The following is a 19,423-nucleotide window of genomic DNA, read 5'->3' on the forward strand; positions in this document are numbered from 1 at the left end:
CTGCTTCCTTCCACAATATTGTAGTGTTAGAGGGGCGGGGTCATTCTCTACTGTGGGCTCATGACATTGTTAGCCCACAGTAGAGAATGACCCCGCCCCCACATTGTTAGCCCACATATTAGCCCTGCCCACATGAAACCAAGCCAGGACAGAGATGAAATGGCCTAAATCCAGAATTCAGTCTCATGTAGATCTCAGAGTTTTCACATGTTTACAGCAACCATATTCAAACATTTCTAGAGTGTTAAGACAAAAAGTTTGGATTTCTCTTTATAGGGTCTTTAAATGGTTAAATATTTGAAGAGAGTGTTCCTGAATGCATTGTATATATTTTAAATGTGTTTACAAATTTTTGATTGTATCAGAGAGCTAGATTTGAGTGCTGTCACAGTATTGGTTCACTGCTTGCTGATTTGCCACTTTAAGCAACAAATCAGGGTTGACACTCTGTAATGAGGAGGGTATTTACATTTTTCAAATCGCACCACAACTGTTTGACTCTGATGAAGACACAGTGCATGTCAAAACATTAGTCATCCGCACCTGATTAAATTGTAAAAAAATAAAAGCGGCTCGTGATCTACTTTCTTCTTTGAATTTGTCTGTTAAAAAGAATGTATTTAAACAGCTTTTGTGCAGTACTGGTCCTTTTCGAGAGCACAGGTCTCCACCTGTAGAGGGGCTATGCTGCAAGATACTCCCCCTTCACAAAAACATTGTGTTTCGAGTCTTTTGAAAAGCAACAACAGCTTTAATTTATAATAAATGATAATTATATATGATATATATATAATTAGAGTGACTACCTTATTATAATAACCTATCTTATTAAGCTCATTTTACCCCCCTGAGCTCAGCTGTCCTCCTGTTTCTGCCTCCCTGTGTATCAGCTTTAGTGACTTTCTTAAATCAACTTTAAATATAAGTCATTATAAACTGATAATATTCTGTTACTTGGGGATCTGATTTGCAGAAGGAAGATTCTTATTCCTCATATCAAAATGATCAGAATGAGTGCGGACACTTTAACAAGTTGTAGCATTAATTACCAACCAAACAACGGCAAAAGGTTATGTTAAACAGGCAAAATGTGTGGATATGAGAACGGGAGAGAGAAAGAGAGAGAGCAAGAAGCAGAGCAAACAGACACTATGCACTTATTGATTGATCATGGATGGCACTGATTCAAAAAATAGTACGTTTAGCATTTAAAAAACTCAGTCAAATCATGGCTTCCCACAGATGATCTACATACAGGGAGTGGAGGGCCTGGCTATCAAATGCTTCTTAACCTTCTCCAGAAACTGCTGTAAGTCAGTCAAACCTCACTGAATCCAGGCTGGATCTGATCCAGATGTTCGAAAAAGGAGACAGGGAAAACATGAAGTATTAACCTTGTTGATGAACCAGCAAAGAGCGACTGTAATCCTCTCCTCTGTCACAGATCTGTTGATTCATGTTGATGACTGGTTGATCAGGTCTGAGCTTTAAGCTTCTCTCTTGATGTTCTCCTCACCAAAGGTCTTATTCTTAAAGATTTTACTGAGTTTTCTTCCTGCATTTTGCAAACTGTTCTAGCATTAATATCACTTGGTTCAACAACATGATGTGGTTTCTCACAGAAAGTCTGTGACTTACTCTGCACATCTCAATTAATAGAGCAGGTTTCTCTATTGCCAACTACAGGCAAGTGGTTAGTAATTCCCTTCAGGGCGTTTCATTTCTGCACCCCTAATGCTCCTATCTCTTGTCCTGGAGAGGAGTTAACGAGCATGTACAACTTATAACAACTGTCAATGGAAGGCTGTGGGCACTACATATCGCTGCACCCAGGTAGGAAAACTCTTTTTGGGAATAGTTTGCAAATTTGAATTCCATTTTTCCATTTGTATTACTCAGTAACTTCTTTCTCTCTTGTACTGACCAGCTGCTGCTGTCCGAGAGATGTTTCTCCACACTTTCTTTTCTTGTACATTGATGCACAATGTCCTCTGGAAGAACTATCCACAGCTGTGAGAAGACTTAAAAATGATTTTACACCTCAGACCTGAAACCTTCCTTTAATTTGGAGAAAAATTTCAGAGAAAACCTACCCTGCTCACAGTCAAACTAATAATGACCAAAAATATACCTCTCTGGCAGGGATAAAAATATACTCCTTTGCAAGAGCTGAAAGACACTAACATACATTTTAACAAGGTCACAATTTGAAACAAAGCTTGAAGTGATGAAAATATCTTTCCTCTAACTCTGCAGAAAGTTTCTGCCTATTTTTGAACCATGTCTCTGTACTTCACCTTGTTGTGTCATTTGCTCTGTGCAAAATTTGATTTGATTTAACAATTTTCTGTCTACAGATGCTCCATAAAAAACTCTGAATTTGTCCTTGATTGAGAAAGACAAAAAGAAATAAACAAAAAAAAAAAAAAAAAAAACAGTGCAAACTGGGATGTGATGGCTGGTGCGTGTTCTTCCAGAGAGGGAGTGTAACGTCTAACAGATGGGCTGGTATTCATGCCACCTATAATGAAAATTGTCATTAACATGCTACCAGAATTAGCAGCTGACTGAATTTATTCTCACATTAGAGAAAAGTATTACTTCTATAAAGAGATGGTAATGGGTTCTCAGCATCAGTCTGTAACACTGCAGAGGTGTCACTGGTCATTCAATAAGCTGAAGGGAGTAGAGATGTGCACCACTTACAACAATGGCAGTGTTGTAATGAAGCTAAACTTGAGTTCAGTCAGGATGACTATATTCTACACACTGACTGAATTATTAGTTCCTGCACCATTGTATGTGCTCCTTCAGACTGTTACATAATAATCGGTTGTTTACATCATCTGGTCACACCTATCCAATAGAATTGCTCCACTCCCTCACTGTCAGCCCATCAAATCGCTGCTGTCCCTTTTAAATGTGGCTTTCTCCTTCACCAGTTCATTCACATGTGTGTGTGTGTGTGTGCGACCCTTAACCTCTCCATCACCGCCAAGTCTACAAGATGTCATCATCAGTCATCAACCCTATTCTTGGCAGAGTGGTCAGCCTCTTCACTCCACAGACATCTTCAAGTCCCACCCTGGGCTTCACAGTTGATCCATTTTAATCAGATGACATCAACAGCCAACACCACCACCAGTGTCTGGACTCCATGGGGGGAAAGATCCCACTGCTGCTCAGGGGAAACCTGTGTAAAATACATTTTTATCTTTGAATCAGTCACCAGTGTCTTTTAATTGAAGTAAAATTTAGTGGGCAAAATAGTGTAAAATAACTTTCATGTGAGCTATTCTAATTAGAACAATATGAATTCACTGTCAAATAAAGAGGGGTATAGACAGGTAAAGGTAGGCACTTGCCTGGGGCCTCATGATCCAAGGGGCCTCAAGGTATGAGTTTGCAACAATTCTTAGGTGTATGTCTAAATTTTAGTACCTTAAACATTTTGCTACCTACTATGTTTGAGTACTTTTATTAAAACTGAACTCCATAAGGTATAGGTACAATACAGTAAACCGATGTTTCTTTTTGTGGATGAATTTCACAGGAGGATGTTCTTTTCAAGGAGAAAATATGTTTTAAAGTGCCAGTGTCTTCTGGACTTGCACTGCATGATTTCCAAAATGCCTTGTGTGTAGCTTGCATTCGCTGTAAGCACAAGCAGCAACATGTTGGCATTTTTAAAACATTTTTTTTTTAATCTCAATATGTGAAATTCATCCATGAAAAATAAGGATTGTTTTTCTGTATTGTTCCTACGCCATATGGAGTTACGCTTTGAATGAAAAAACACCTAACTTTAAAAAAAAAAAAATAAAAAAAAAAATAACAGTAAGCAATGGAGCACAAAGAACAATCAGATTGCTGCTTGGATATAATCAGTGGGTGAAGACATTTAGACAAAAATAATCCAAAATGAAAGAACTGTAATAAATACCAAATAGTAGAATTTCATAATGAGACAAAAAGAGCAGATTAATTGTGATAAACTAAAAGTTCTTGGATTAATTGTAATTAAAATGTTTACAGTAATGTCTCGGGTAAACTCTAGACATTTACCTAATATTTGATGCTAACCCATATTGACTATACCTTTAGGCCCTTTAGAGCATAAGACCCGAGGCCTACCTTGGCCTAACCACCCATAGTTTGGAACTCCCTCTTCATTTGACAGTGAATTTATATTGTTCTAATTTCCAAGAAACTCATTGATTTTACTTTGCATAAATGTGATACTGAATTATTGCCTCTTTGGCTATTGAACTCCACAAGGACATAGTGTGATTAAACAGTGTCTGCCTGAGCAGCAGTAAGATCTTCCCCCCTGCAGAGTGCAGACACGTGTGTGTCGAGGTCATCTAAAGCTGATGAGATGAAAGTGAATCAACTGTGAAGCCCAGGGTTGAAAAAAAGATGTCAGAGGATTGTGGATGAAGAAATGGACCACTCTGAAAAGACAATGGGGATGATGGCTGATGATGACATTTTGTAGACTTTGCAGTGATAGGGAGGTGGAGGGTCATACAGTTAAACAAAGGGTAACTGACTTCCTGTTTGGATACAGGGCTGCTTCTATTTTCTATTGTCCCCATACTCAAAAATGTTGTTTTTTTTTTTCCCTGATCATAAATTAAGAAACATGTGACTTTAAAATCAAGGAAACTTGATTAGTGTTAATTTCATCGTCTAAAACTATTACTTAAACTAAGACTAACAAAAATAAATCTGTGAGGACTAAAACTGACAAAAAGTAAGTTTAGTGTTCGTCAAGATGACTAAAACTAGACTAAAATGTATTGCAGTTTTCATCGGACATTGAAAAATCTGTGATATTTCTCTACTGGCGATAAATCTGTCAAAAAAAATCCAGCTGTATCTCTTCCATTTCCCAGCTGTAGAAAGCAGGGACCCCAGGTTTGACAGAGTACATAGAACACTATCATGGCTTGGCACCAGATTTAGGCAAGAAAATAAATGCTTGGACTAAAAGTAAAGACTAAAATGTGAGGACTCTCTATGGACAAAAACTTGACTAAAATGTTTTTGAGTTTTCTTTGACTAAAACTAGACAAAAAAGGGTATAAATGACTAAAATGGGACTAAAAATAAAAGACATTTCGTCTAAAGACTAAGACTAAAATTAGTAATAGCTGCTAAAATTAACATAGCAAGAGATATAAACCCATCCAAACTTACGTGTGAAAAAGTAATTGCCCCTTAACCTACCAACAGATTGTGCCACCCTTGGCATCAACATCTGTAAGTGCTTGCGATAATTGGCATTGTGTCTTTCACATCGCTGTGAAGGAATTTGGGCCCATTCTTGTTTGCAGAACTTTGAGTAGTCCATTCCAAAACTTACATTTTTCTAAAAGCCATTTAGAGGTGGACTTGCTTTTGACTCAGATCATTGTCCTACTACATAACCCAAGTGTGCTTGAGCTTGAGGTCATGAACTGATGGCCAGACATTCTCCTTGTGGTTTTTCTGGTAGAGAGCAGGCTTCATGGTTCCATCAGTTCTGGCAACTTGGTCCTGAAGCAGAAAAAGCAGTCCCAGACAATCACATTACCACAACGTTTGGTGATTGGTATGATGTTTTTATGAAATGCTACAAGTTTATGCCAGATGTGACGGGGAACACACCTTCCAAAAAAATCAACTTCTGTCTTGTCAGTCCACAGAATATTTTCACACATGTGAGACAAGTCTTTAAGTTCTTTGTAAACATCAGTGTTTTTGGCCTTGGAGCTCCCCCGTTGATGCCATTTTTGCTCAGTCTCTTTCTTATTGTCGAATCATGAACAATGATGGGTAAAGTGAGGCCTGCAGGTCTTTAGATGTTATTCTGGGTTCTCTTGTGACCCCATGGATGAGTTGGTTATGCGCTCTTGGAGTTTTTTTGGTAGGCCGGCCACTCCTGGGAAAGTTCACCACTGTTACAAGTCTTCTCCATTTGTGGGTAATGGCTTACAGTGTGATTCGCTGAAGTCCAAAAGCCTTGGATATGGTCCTCGTAACTCTCCAGACTGATAGATGTGAATGAATTTGTTTCTCAACAGTTCTTGAATTTAAGTACATCACAGCACAATGTGTTGCTTTTAAGATCTATAAGCCTTTTTTCACTTTGTCCAACAGGTTGTATTCAAGTATTTATGTGATTTTTTTAAAAATTCAACAGGTCTGACAGCAATCAGAGCTGTGTGTGGCTAGTGAAACTGAACTCAGTTTTCCAAAAGAAATAGGCAAGGATCACATATTCATTCAGATTTATCCCAATTCAAAATGTGTGTACTTTGCCATCCACACAAAGATGGGATTTTCAGAATGACATGGAGCCAAACAAACATGAAAATGCTTTACACTGAAATTCATGAATCTCCCATCATTCCTCCTATACTTATATATTCATGGTGTTGTCTGCTGTACTGCAGCCGGTCAAGAAATTTCATTTTTCAAAGATGTGATGTAACCAAGTGAAACATTCTCTCATCCAATCAGCTCCCACAATTAACACCCCCAGCAAAAGTGCATGACACATGCAGGCGGAGACCCATCTGCATCAATTTGATTTGAGATGAATGGAAGTAGATGACACAGAAAAAGATTAGAGAGGAGGAATGAGGTATGAGATGAGATGAGAAGGAGACTCAAAAGCCTGAAAATTATAAATACAGAGCGGGCAGCAACAAAGGCAATGATGAAAGAAATAAGAGGAGGGAGGGAGGACGGAGAGGAGCAAGCCGAGTAATGAGAATAGAGAAGATAAGACAGAAAGAGAGATCACAAGATCAGGTTTGGAGCAAGAATCACTTTGTTTAATGCCACTGTCATTGAATATGGAAACATCTTGTTAGTAATATAACAAGTGAGTGAGAGAAGAACAATATAATAAGAATCATTAAAGCTTGTTTTCTGTAAACAAATATTTTCTCTCTGCCTTTCACAAGGAAAGAAATGAGATTACAACAATTCCACAGCTAATGGAGTGTCAAGATTTGATTGTGGTTATGATAGGATGTGTGATTAGGAGAATGCAGAGGACATGTCACATTTGTAGTAAGGATAAAGAGAGAGGAGATGAGAGAGTGTTTTAGTGCAAACTTTTCAAGAACCAACGAGCTTGCCCTCTTTCTGGGATCCAAACTTTCGAATAAGCGCAATGAATTTAACCTGGCACCCCAGATGGATGTGTGGAACACATCCATCTGGAAAAACACTCATACACAGCGTTTGCGAAAGGGCAGAGCCTTTGAAAATAAAACTCAGAGTGTGATTGGATGAACGTTCTGTCTGTCACATCTCTGCGGGCCAATCACAGCAACAAAACACGTGACGTAGCCGCTATCGAGCTGCACCCCTTCTGGGGAATAAACTCCATAAAGAACAGCATAATGCAAACCACGGCGACTGTAGACATGTCAGTACCCGACTTTTGTCGTTTTTGAAAAGAAAACTGTAATGATTGTAATAATCTGAAGGTTAGTGTGTGAACCCAGGAGCAGAGCCGGAGACAAGGAAGCAGTTTTAAAAGGTTTAATGAAGGCACACAGGAGTGAGGGAGGGGGGCAAACCTCTCACCCGGGGAGTGAGAGGTTTCCAGTGAGAGTGAGGCAGTGTGGCAAAGACTGGGCGATACTGAGGGCACGTGGACGCACTGGAAGAGGCGAGAGAGAAGCGGATTAGTCGAAGATCAACAAACAATTCAATGAGCAGTATTAATCTTGATCTCAAGGGAGAATCTCGAGACGGCCACGATACCACTATGAGCGGGATTCTTCTGGCGTCTGCTTCTTCTCAGAGGGGAGCTTAAGAGGGTGCGGTGATTGCGGTGATGACGTGCAGGTGCAGTGGTGCGGAGGTGCCAGTGCCCAATCAGTGCAGGTGCGCCCAGTCTCTGTGAAGAGAACAAAAGAAAAGTCACGGCAGGAAGTGGCTCTCAGGAACTTTTCAAAATAAAACAAAGAATGTGCAATCACCACAGAAAACAACTCACTGCTGTTCTGTGTTCTACTTTTAACGAAGAAATGTTGTCAAGTTATGATTAAACCGGCGCTTTAGCAGCATCCATGCTAATGTCTTACGCTATAACTGCACCAGCCTCTTGTTGCTGATTGCTTACATTACGACGCCGCCACACCTAAAAGTACTGTCACTTTCTAACTTGGCCAAAACGGTTCAGACGGGAGGTTTGCAAGATGGATTTGCCAGTGAGAAACATGGAAACAGGCATATCCATCTGCTTTGCAAGGTTAATCCTTAATTAAAAGGCACAAATATTTGGATCAAGTTTACCCAATATTTCATGCAAGGATTATGAGATTGTTTTTCTTGTTCCTTTAATGGAGAACAGAGTGCCTTAAAGCAATTATCCACAATCTGGCCCTCTCTGATTTCTTTTTCAGTTTCTTTTAAGTCATACAACCAGGGCTTATTGCTTTATGATTTATTTAATCCAGTTGAACAACTATTAAGCATGAATGCTGATTTTAAGCTAATAAATGTCAGGTCAAACATGTGTGATGTTAAGCTCTACAGGTTCAAAGTTCAGATGCTTTTACTGAGGCTTCACCCATTGATCGTGTCCCCACAGAAACAGAACTGAGAAGTTTCACACTAATTGGCATTTGTGAATTGGTCTGGCAATTCAGGGCTTAAGAAATCTGTAAGAAAGGCAGAAAAATAGGTTGGACTTAGCAGGGAGAGACCAAAATGAGCAGGTTATGGAAAAGCAAGAAAGAGGAAAGCTAATTGAGGGCAGCAGAGGAGGAAAATTATTCAGTGGGTACAAACCACTCGAATCAAAAGTGAGAATGTGAAAACTCTGTATCTCCCATCTGGTGTAGTTAAATAAAGGATGCAAATAGTCAAATACACAGAGCCCTATACAAAATGGAATAATGTATTATGTGTAACTTGTTCATGTGCAATCAAGGTAAAAGGAAGTTACAAAAAATAAACATCTTTTGTAATCAGCATCCCCCCACTCACCTCTGCTGTGTGTCTTTGTACACATGTTACAAGAGCCATTGAATCACACTCATTCACACTGAGATAGGAGGAGTATTGCCATTAAATTGTACAGGCCAGCGCCTTAATCCAAGGACAACACTGCTGGCCTGTTTACAGCTCAATATGTGCCAGCTGCTGAAGTGAGAGGGTGTATCATTGCTTCTATATTTGAAACCATCAAGCACACCAATATGAACATTCTGACAAGGAGTGCAGAGTGCAGCCAAGGTTATCACCATCATATGCTGATATTAAAAAGGCAATACTGTATGATTACAACACTGACCATGAGACTACAACTCACAAAAAAGTGATGATAACCTGCATAGAAATGACCAAATAAAATATTTAAAGGTGCAAAAAACCTAAAGGTCCTACAATGTACAATGTTTTGGTTTAGAAGTAACAGAATAACTTATCAGTCTATCCTTTTTCTTAGATTATATGTTTGGTCATTATTTCTTTATCTATGGAGGACTGAAGAGTGGAAAATATCAGAAATCAAGATGAGAGACTGGGGAATGATGTGGGAGTCAGACCAGAGCTACCCACTTCAAAGACTATTGCCTTTGAAAATAGGGTTCAGAACGCAACTGCTATGCTATCTGGCACCCTAACCCATGAGTGTTTTAAAAGATTTCTTTTACCACTTATCCAAGGTGGGGTCTCAGTGGGCTGGAGCTAATCCCAGTTGGCTCTGTTTGAGTGGCAGGATACACCCTGGACAGACTGCCAGTAAATTACAAACTTTCACACCAACACATACTTACATCGAATTACAGACACCTTTCAACCTAATGGGCATGTCTTTCGACTGTGTGTGAGGCTGCCTGTCTTCATCTTTTGCTAGGCTACACAATATCATATTAAAGACAAAAACAACACTAGCTTGGGATGAATGATTAAATGCTCTCCATCATGTCTACCTCAAAACTCTTTTACTGTAGCCAACAATGGGCTGATGTGTGCTTGTTGGAAAAACTTTGGAAAAACTGATCATGTGTTGCCTTGTGGCATTTGCCACTTCAGGAGTTGGCTTTCCTAGTTTTAGTGGGTTGGCTAACTAAAGATTCGTGGGCAGGTTTTTGTTGCTCTTTTGGGGGGGAATTAGTAAACAGTTGCAACAAGACAGCTGAGGACAATCCATCAGCATCCACTGAGAGGCTTAAGACAGGTAATGCTGTATTTTATGTGATTATAGAGATGTTATACAATATATTCCATAAGGTATTGTGTTGTTAATTGAACCGAGTTTTGATTGAATCAGAAAAACCTTGTTATGACTCTGTCTTCATTGACATTGGTTTGACTTTGTGTTTGGTCAAGAGTTTCTAAACACTGTATGAGAACACTACAGGCCACGATTTGAAAAAAAATTATGATGCCATTTTGTTGTCCAAACTATGCTGCTCATGAGAAAACTAGTCTTGACTGGCTACAAGCTTGAAAAAAAGTAAATGTACAAATAAATCACATGGCAAATGTGCATCCAGTATCCTAAAGCCTATCAAGGCATTTGGGAGGGGCAGGACTTTTTAAAAAATTCTCAGAAGGTGATTGGACGAACATTCTGTCCGCCACATTCATCACGGGCAAATCAGAGCAACAAAACATGTGATGCAGTAGCATGCATACACAGCTCTTTAACATACTTACTGGTAAATGCTATCGTAGTTTAGAGACTATGGATTATGATGTGGATTAAACGCTGTGACCGGTTGGGAGAAGAGTGAAAACATCTTCTCCACTAAGAGGAGCTTAGTAAATGTGGTCCAGCACTGATTAAAATGCTGCTATACCAATGCTACAGCCGAGGTAGCCATTCCACCAGCTCCCATGTACTGTATATATACAGACCCACACTTCAACCCACCCTAATTCCCCGTAACTCCTGCAAACTCAACCTGGGGTCAGGTTGGCAGAATATCTTTTCTGCCATGGAAAGCTTTCAACGCTGTTTCTTGTTCCTTATTGTATAAAGAAATGTGGTTCAGTTGTGATAAAACTGCCGCTATACTCAACCGAGCTAACTGCAAGTTACACAGAAGTTTCTGTTGGTTCACAGTACAACTAAACCCCACCTGTAGTTCTCCTTATGACCCTGACTGGTCTGAACAGCATCTGTTTCGCCACAAACATTGCAGATGAGCTTTGCAAGATGGATTTGCCCAATGGCAGACATGGAGTCTGGCCAATCTATCAGCTTTGCAAGGTTATAAATAAACTAGTTTGACATAAATATCTTTAACTCATTAGCGAAGTGTCAGCCACAGCTTAATCAAAAACTTTGTCCATATTTGCTGATGTCCTAGAGCAGTGGTTCCCAAAATGGGGGTTGCGAGTCACTGAGAGGGGGTTGCGGGATGCTTTCCAAGGACGGGAAATTTAAGATAGTTTAAACTGCTATATTTTCTCCATTATTGTAAAGAAAAAAAATCCTTAAAATGAGTTCAAGTTAAGTAAAACCTTTGCCATTAAGTGAGATATTTGCTTAAACGTTGGTAATGTGTACAAAAACGCCCTAAACTGTAAAATTGTACATGATGCCAACACCATACACTGTAAAAAAAAAAACTGTAGTTTTTACAGGAAAACGCTGGCAGCTGTGGTTACCAGAGTATTCCTGTAAAAAATACAGCAGCACTGTAGATAACTTTACTGACAAAATATGTAAATTGATTTACAGTGAATGAATTTACGTCTGAATCACATTAAAAAACTGTTAAGTCTACAAGAAAAATGTGTTAATTTCGCATAACGGTGTTGTATATAAATAGACCATTTCCTGTATTTTTTACATGTAATAATTGCTTATTGTGCATCAATAAATGATAAAATTAACAGGGAAATATCAAACAAAAAACTAATTTAAACTGGTATAACAACAGTAAAACTTTGTATTTTAAATGGAGCTGTTCTGTATATTATACATAAAATCTATTCATAATATGCTATATTTTTATGTTTTAATAATCAAAATATTATGTAAAAATTACTTATAAACCTGCAAAATTATTTAAACTACGTCTACACTAAAACATGCAAAAAATACATCTTCAGAAAAGACATGAGAGGACAAAATCACTTTTAGGACGTTTATTGAACAACCATCGTCAATAGTTGTAAACACCTGGATGCAATTTTTTTTCCCCAATGTATACAACATGCAAAGAAGCTACATTTAATGGTTCTTTTAACTATGACTGAATCCAGGTTGAAATACTCCAGAAGATTAGCCACTTTAAATCTGGACATTTGTTTAAGTGCCAGATGCAGAACAACAGCCCACACTCCCTGTCTGGAATGTTCTACAGTAAATGACAAAACAATTCCAACGCATACAACATGCAAAGAAGCTCTCCATCTACATTTATTCCATCTGTCTCCAAGGATTTCAGATCTGCCAACAACTCTGAGAGAACTTTGACCTTAAGCGTTTTGGAACAGCCATTCTCAACACACAACAAGACTAAAAACATATTATCAGTATTTGAACGCAAATGAACTGGTAAATTTGCTAATGAAAGATAGACTGCAAGAACTCTGTGCGTCCTTTTAGCAGAACCCAGGGGATTCACAATTTCAAATGAATCTTGGTACAAAATCAGTTTGAGGCTTTCAGGGATTTTATTAAAGAACTGGTGAAATTTGAAATTCTGTCCAACATATAAATCCGTAAAAACCTCTACATCTGGATCTCCAAACTGTTGTGACTGTGTATTCCTCCCTAAATGTGACTGTAAAACGCTCTTAAGAGTTTCTGCCACTGGTATATAGTAAGCATATTTTTGTGTCATGTTTTCATCCATTCCCAATGCCACTTTTTGGGGTTCTGTGTATTTAAACATTTTTGTGAATGTCTGATTTCTGGAGTATGTTGTTTTCAACTGTCCCTGATGACAGGCAGAGAACAAATCTGACTCTTTAATGCAGTTACAGGCTTTAGCGACTGCTTCATCTGATAGGTTCATATCATTTTTTAATAAAGAACTTAGTTTAGTTATTGTGTAGGCTTGACCTAACTCATGCACATTTTGCATTTCCTCAACTATAGTCTGCATAGTAGAGGCAGGAATAAGCAGCTGTCCTTGCAGTTTAAGGTAAAAGAGGCACATGTTTCTAAGATAAGACTGACTATCATTCTCTGGCATATCACTGGCTGCACTAGCTGTTGGCATAGCTTCATGTGTTTTTTTCAGAATCATCTGTACTGGTAATGACATCTGGAAGCTACATGTAATGGTTCTTTTAGCTATGAATGAATCCAGGTTGAAATACTCAAGAAGATTAGCCTCTTTAAATCTGGACATTATTTTAAGGGGAAGGTGCACAACAACCATCCACACTCCCTGTCTGGAGTGTTCCACAGTATGGCATAAAACTTATCTTTCTCCATGGAGACAATCAGGTGATGCCAACAGGCCAAGTTACAGGTCAGACCTGTGGAGAAGTGAGCCCCCTCACTGTAAGAATGCACGTCTGTTAAGTTTTTTGTGTTTTTGTTTTTTTTTGCAATGAAAACAGTTCTTCATGAAACAAGCAGGTGGCGGACCCTCTACCAGAAAAAGTTACATAGTGCACCATTTAGACTTTGCTGACTTTACATATTGTGCCTTAATTACCATAATACACATTATGGATTTAACAAAGTGAAAACACTACCTCAAACAAACAGCCAGTCCACAGAAAGAGTCCATACTTAGGCTTAACACCACTCGTGATTGGAGAGTTCCTGTATCAGGGTGAGGACTCGTGGGTTCACGCTGAGACGACGCTTGGAGTTTTTATTCTCTACTTTGGTTCCTTTTTCTGGGTTTATTGAGAAGAAACACCTGTAGAATAAAAGCACATTAAAGCATATTAAGCATTTTCTTCTTGTAATTCCTTGCACAAAATCAAAGTCTTTTGCACTGGAAAACTGCTTGTCTCACTGTTAGTACTCCTTCCATCATTACTTTTGATAGTTTGAGAGCTAAAATATGCTTGCTCTACATGTATGTTTGTGTGAGCTGTGCAACGCCATGAAGGTCAATGTGAAAAGTTGAGGTCGGCAGTACTCAATACAGTGACAGATTAAAAACAACCAATCAAGTACAAAAACTTTCCAGACTTTGGATTTTGATTGGATAGGTTTTGGTAATGAATGTAAAAGGCATATTTCATTTGGTTACGTTTTGTAACTACAACGCCTGAACGGACCTGCACCAAAGGGTAATGACCATGACCTCGGAGCCAGACTCCAGATCCCAGAGTCCCAGGTCCGAGTCCAGGTCTGAGAAATGAGTAAGCCATGTTTACTCACCTTTGAAGAAACTCCAGAGTTGAAGCCAGCTCAGATGGATAATGGATGTTGAAACAGTAGTAGCTCCCGAACATGAGGCACAATGCAGAAATGAAGGAGGAGATGTTTGTGTTGGTAAGGTTCCGATCCAGACTCAGCATGTACCTTGTTGAGGAATAGCAGGACTGTCCTATTAACAAATTACAGGTTATATTAATAAGCGCTGCACTCACATGACAAATTCTATAAACAGTGCAATTAAAAAAAAAAAAAGAGAGAAATATGAAACAGACTTACCACAGACAATAACAGCGGGTGTCAGAGGCACTTGCTCCAGTTGGACCTCTTCTGCCAGACATGTATCTTCGACATGGAAGAACATGGACTCCTCCTTCTCATCAAAGTAGCTGAGCAGAAGCAGGAGCATCTCTATCACATCATGTGAGCAGCCACTCTGCGTTCCCCGCATCCTCTGAAGCCTTGCATAATTCTGAAGGAACTTCTTGCTCTTGTTGACACAAACTGTGGTCATGTAGTCGAGAAGCCTTTTTCCCTTCAAATCCAAATTTCGTGTGAATGTCTCTTTGAGGTCAATCCCAGTGAGTTCCTTGAAGTGGACTGACATGCCAAGTTCATCAAACCAAAACGGCCACTCCTCTCTAAGCCATTTGATGCTTTTTCCCTGGTTGACATGCTGACGCTGTGTGTAAAAAGTGGACTTCATTAGACATTTTACCTCCTCTGGATTGGCATCAGAGTGTTGGAACATCACCTTGAGTTTTTCCATCTTTTGCTGCTGGCTCTCTTGAGTTTCTTGAAGGGGCAGAAATTTGACATTCCATTGAATGCATCCGTAAGTGTCCTGCATTGCTGCTCTCTCTTCTAATGGGATCTCATCTGTGTGGTCTGAGTCACTCTGATGTTTTCTTTTTCTTATTTTGGGTGCTGAAGTGCGCCTCACATTTTCAGTTCTGTTTTGCAACTGTTTGACTAGGGAATAGTAGCCTGTTCCAACAATATCTCCCTCTATTACATCTTGCAGAGATTTGGGATATTTTGCCACCATTTTTTTTGCAACGTCAGTTGAATGCTTTTTACCTACATGAGAGCATTTTTTCATCATCTCTGTCACAACAATCCGGACCATTTGCCACCTCAGTTTTGGGCCTGGCCTTTTCCCCCTCTCCAAAGAGTGCATCACTTCCTCAGGAAATTTACTCCATGGAATTTCAAAGTTGTCTTCCCACTGTGTGTCAAGTGGGCTTGGGCTGCTGGAGGAGGCTGACAATGAACTTCGGGGTGAAACAGAGAGCAATGACAGCGATTGGGTAGGTGAGGTTTCCACAGATGATAGTGAGCTGTTCTCGGGAGTTTGGTCTTTAAATGACACAAAAAAAGGATTACGATTCACACAGTACAACATTACACAATGTCCATGTCTGCTTTTGATTTTGAATAGTTGTGTGTTGTGTGGTGTTTTTACTTACATTTACGTTTCCAAACGGAAAGAAGCTTTCTGGCTTGTACAGGTCTTAATGCTGTCATCAAATCATCCTCCGTTACAAAGCGTAGATCATCATACGTCTCAACTCCAATGGACTGCAAGTGCTCTTCCAGGATGTTTTTGTTTACTGCTTGAAGTTCTGGTAGGACTTCCATGATGGCAACATCTAGGAAGGTTCGCTCTGAGTCACTCATATTTGCACTGAAGAAGAAATGCCACCTTCAAACAGACCACAAGAAATATACAGTACATACACTTAACAGAGCAGGAACATGCATCAGTTAACACTTATATTAATGTTAATCTGCAGTGAGAAGTAAGTGGGCTTTAATTGGACTTTATTTTGCCACAATACTGTGTTTTAGTGGAATAACTTGGTATCCATCAAGAATGTATGATACCAAAGGATAGAAATCGGGCAGGTCATTAATGTTGATACACTGTAACCCAAGACTGCCCTTTGTCACAGAATACAGATGGTATTCTGAGAGGAAGATGCCTTTGTGGATATCCATCAAAACATACACAGATGTGTCATTTTGAATCAAGATGAGCAGAAGTTCACCAAACTCCATATACTCATCATTTCTGTACACAAGAAACTGTCCTTTTTTATATGCAGTGCCCTTATACTGAATGTCTGTGGTAACTGTGGTATTGCTTTCTGAAAAGCCCAAATCCCTGACTGCATGTTTAATAGTGTCACTGTAGAGGTCAGGATAAAACGCACAGCTGTCCTTCACTTGCAGTAGTTTACTACATTCTTGTCTAGCTAAAAGATATGCCTGATACATCTGATGACGCTCTGACAAAGTTTGACAAATGTTTTTGAAGTTTTTCAAGTGTCTGGCACATCTTTTAAAATAACTGTGCTTACTCTCAAACCTAAGCATCCATAACCTAATCAATGGACCAAATTTCAAGAACAGTGCGGAATAATGGCGCAAATAGTGGTGTTTTGGTTTTAGTTGAATTTCAGGAAACAACATCTTTCTCAACTCCAAATATTCTTGGATCAAAATGTCAAGATATGCTATCTGGGACAAGGAAATGTTCTGAGCACAAATAAGCTCCACAATGTCTTTTAGCTGGAGAGCTAACTGCCATACTTCATCCTCATGGTTTTGCACTTTGTCACCAATCAAAACTGGTAGTAATCTCAAAAGGTTCCAGTTTTGAATGGCTTGCCCTGATAACTTGGCTCCGTCAGGGTTGACAACACATGGCTTTGTGAGTGCTTCAGATCCTTTGAACTTAAACTGTTTGATGCGCCTGTTTAAGAGTGAGTATGTGAACCATTTTTAACTTTTTTATAATGTTCTTCAGGTACAGTGCTAGATCATATGACAAGACTCCTTCGAAGAGGTCATGACCTAAACAAGGCGGGAGACCAGGCTGGGAAACATGAAAAGACTCAAGGGTATTAAAGATAGAGTTTACCTTTATCCCTCTGACGCCTTCAAGGTTTTCAGCCTGGAGATCAGCAACAGCCGCGTCATACGTCTCTGGGGTGCGTGGAGGACCACAGACATTCGGATCAGCCTCAAACTCACTTCTTGTGATTTCACAGTACCTGCAAAAATATTGAGAGCGGCTGAAGTTCTCAGTAAACCCACCTATGCAATGAGAACCTAGGTTATCCCCAGCAATGCAGTAAAGACCCCCTTTTACGGTTTCTCCATCTACATTTATTCCATCTGTCTCCAAGGATTTCAGATCTGCCAACAACTCTGAGAAAACTTTGGCTGTTCCAAAACGCTTGACGTCATTCTCAACACACAACAAGACTAAAAACATATTATCAGTATTTGAACGCAAATGAACTGGTAAATTCGCTAATGAAAGATACACTGCAAGAACTTTGTGCATCCTTTTAGCAGAACCCAGGGGATTCACAATTTCAAATGAATCTTGGTACAAAATCAGTTTGAGGCTTTCAGGGTTGTCTTTAAAGAACTGGTGAAATTTGAAATTTTGTCCATCATATAAATCCGTAAAAACCTCTACATCTGGATCTCCAAACTGTTGTGACTGTGTATTCCTCCCTAAATGTGACTGTAAAACGCTCTTAAGAGTTTCTGCCACTGGTATATAGTAAGCATATTTTTGTGTCATGTTTTCATCCATTCCCAATGCCACTTTTTGGGGTTCTGTGTATTTAAACATTTTTGTGAATGTCTGATTTCTGGAGTATGTTGTTTTCAACTGTCCCTGATGACAGGCAGAGAACAAATCTGACTCTTTAATGCAGTCACAGATTTTAGTGACTGCTTCATCTGATAGGTTCATATCATTTTTTAATAAAGAACTTAGTTTAGTTATTGTGTAGGCTTGACCTAACTCGTGCACATTTTGCATTTCCTCAACTATAGTCTGTATAGTAGAGGCAGGAATAAGCAGCTGTCCTTGCAGTTTAAGGTAAAAGAGGCACATGTTTCTAAGATAAGACTGACTATCATTCTCTGGCATATCACTGGCTGCACTAGCTGTTGGCATAGCTTCATGTGTTTTTTTCAGAATCATCTGTACTGGTAATGACATCTGGGTGCTGAGGGCGAGTTTCCCTGTACATGTCATCAACACTATCAGGGGAGCATGCTTTATGCTTCCTACACATGTGAGAAGTAAATGATGACTTTTTTGTAAACACCTGCTTACAATCACTTACTGGACACATCACAGACCTGCCCTCTCTAATATGATCATTTAAGTGAGACACTAGCTCTTTCACCGTGAGAAAATGGCGGGCACATAATGAAACTGCACATTTTAAATCTGCAGCAACAGCTATAGCAGCTTGCGGTTCAGGTGCATTGTGCACACGATAAAAATGGCCCTTGAAAGCTGAGTAAGTGCTATATGTTTGACTACAGTTGGCGCCAACACATTTGAAAAGACAACGGGGCTCATTCCTATGCACTCTGCAATGCAGTACATAGCCTCTTAATGTATCCAATCTCTTTTTACAAAAGATACAGGTGACCATTTTTAGGATTTCAAGCGTTTGACTGTGCTTTCCAGCTAAACTATGTTATCACGCATTGATCTAGCTAGCAGCTACTGGTCTTAATAATCAACCGTGCTAGCTTAACACCATGTACTTTCAGCACACATTTTCTTTTGTCTCGAAAAAGTAGGCTAAATGTGAAGCTTACCGTGTAAACTTTCAATTTTCCGATTGAACAGCAGCAGACCCTCCACAAAACTTGTCTTCAACTCTTCGACTTGTCTTAAAACAAAAAAAAATAGTCCGAAGATTTCTGCTCTGCTCCTGTGTTCTCTCCAGCAAGCGCCTCTAGCTCGCTCGTTAATGACGTCAGCCGCAGCTGTGAACGAGGAGCTCCTGCTTCTCTCACTTAACAGCGGCAGACCCTCCAAAAAAATTGTGTTAAAATCGTAGATTTGTCCAAAAAACTTTTAAAATGAGATAGAGGTCCAAAGATGTCTGCTCTGTTCCTGTGTTGTCTCCTGCAAGCCTGCTCTAGCGCGATCGTTAATGACGTCGCTACTCCCGCCCTCACATCATTATCCAATCAGAGATGAGCTTCAGCTGCGCACTGTGAAATTCAAAATTACGCAGACTCAGTGTACTATGAGAGAGAAGTCCAAGTCAAGGGTTA

At 39.5% G+C, this 19,423-nt stretch overlaps 1 protein-coding gene across 1 annotated transcript; it reads right to left on the reverse strand.

Annotated features, from left to right (window-relative positions):
- Nucleotides 1-13,723: 13,723 nt before the first annotated feature.
- On the reverse strand, nt 13,724-15,247 carry LOC121516794. Its single transcript, XM_041798205.1, has 3 exons — nt 14,597-15,247; nt 14,321-14,489; nt 13,724-13,850 (listed from the first exon to the last, which is right to left on the reverse strand). Exons 1-3 carry the CDS (start codon nt 15,165-15,167, stop codon nt 13,724-13,726), a joined length of 867 nt encoding a protein of 288 aa, XP_041654139.1. The 5' UTR covers nt 15,168-15,247.
- Between the last annotated feature and the right edge of the window lie 4,176 nt (nt 15,248-19,423).

This window comes from Cheilinus undulatus, linkage group 10 (genome assembly GCF_018320785.1).
Source record: "Cheilinus undulatus linkage group 10, ASM1832078v1, whole genome shotgun sequence".
Classification (NCBI taxonomy): Eukaryota; Metazoa; Chordata; class Actinopteri; order Labriformes; family Labridae; genus Cheilinus; species Cheilinus undulatus.

Coding starts and splice junctions, on each gene's coding strand:
- LOC121516794 (XM_041798205.1), bottom strand. CDS start 15,167: ATGCAGGACACTTACGGATGCATTCAATGGAATGTCAAATTTCTGCCC. Junction 14,490..14,596: donor ACCCGCTGTTATTGTCTGTG/GTAAGTCTGTTT, acceptor ATTTGTTAATAG/GACAGTCCTGCTATTCCTCA. Junction 13,851..14,320: donor ACTCTGGAGTTTCTTCAAAG/GTGAGTAAACAT, acceptor TTTATTCTACAG/GTGTTTCTTCTCAATAAACC.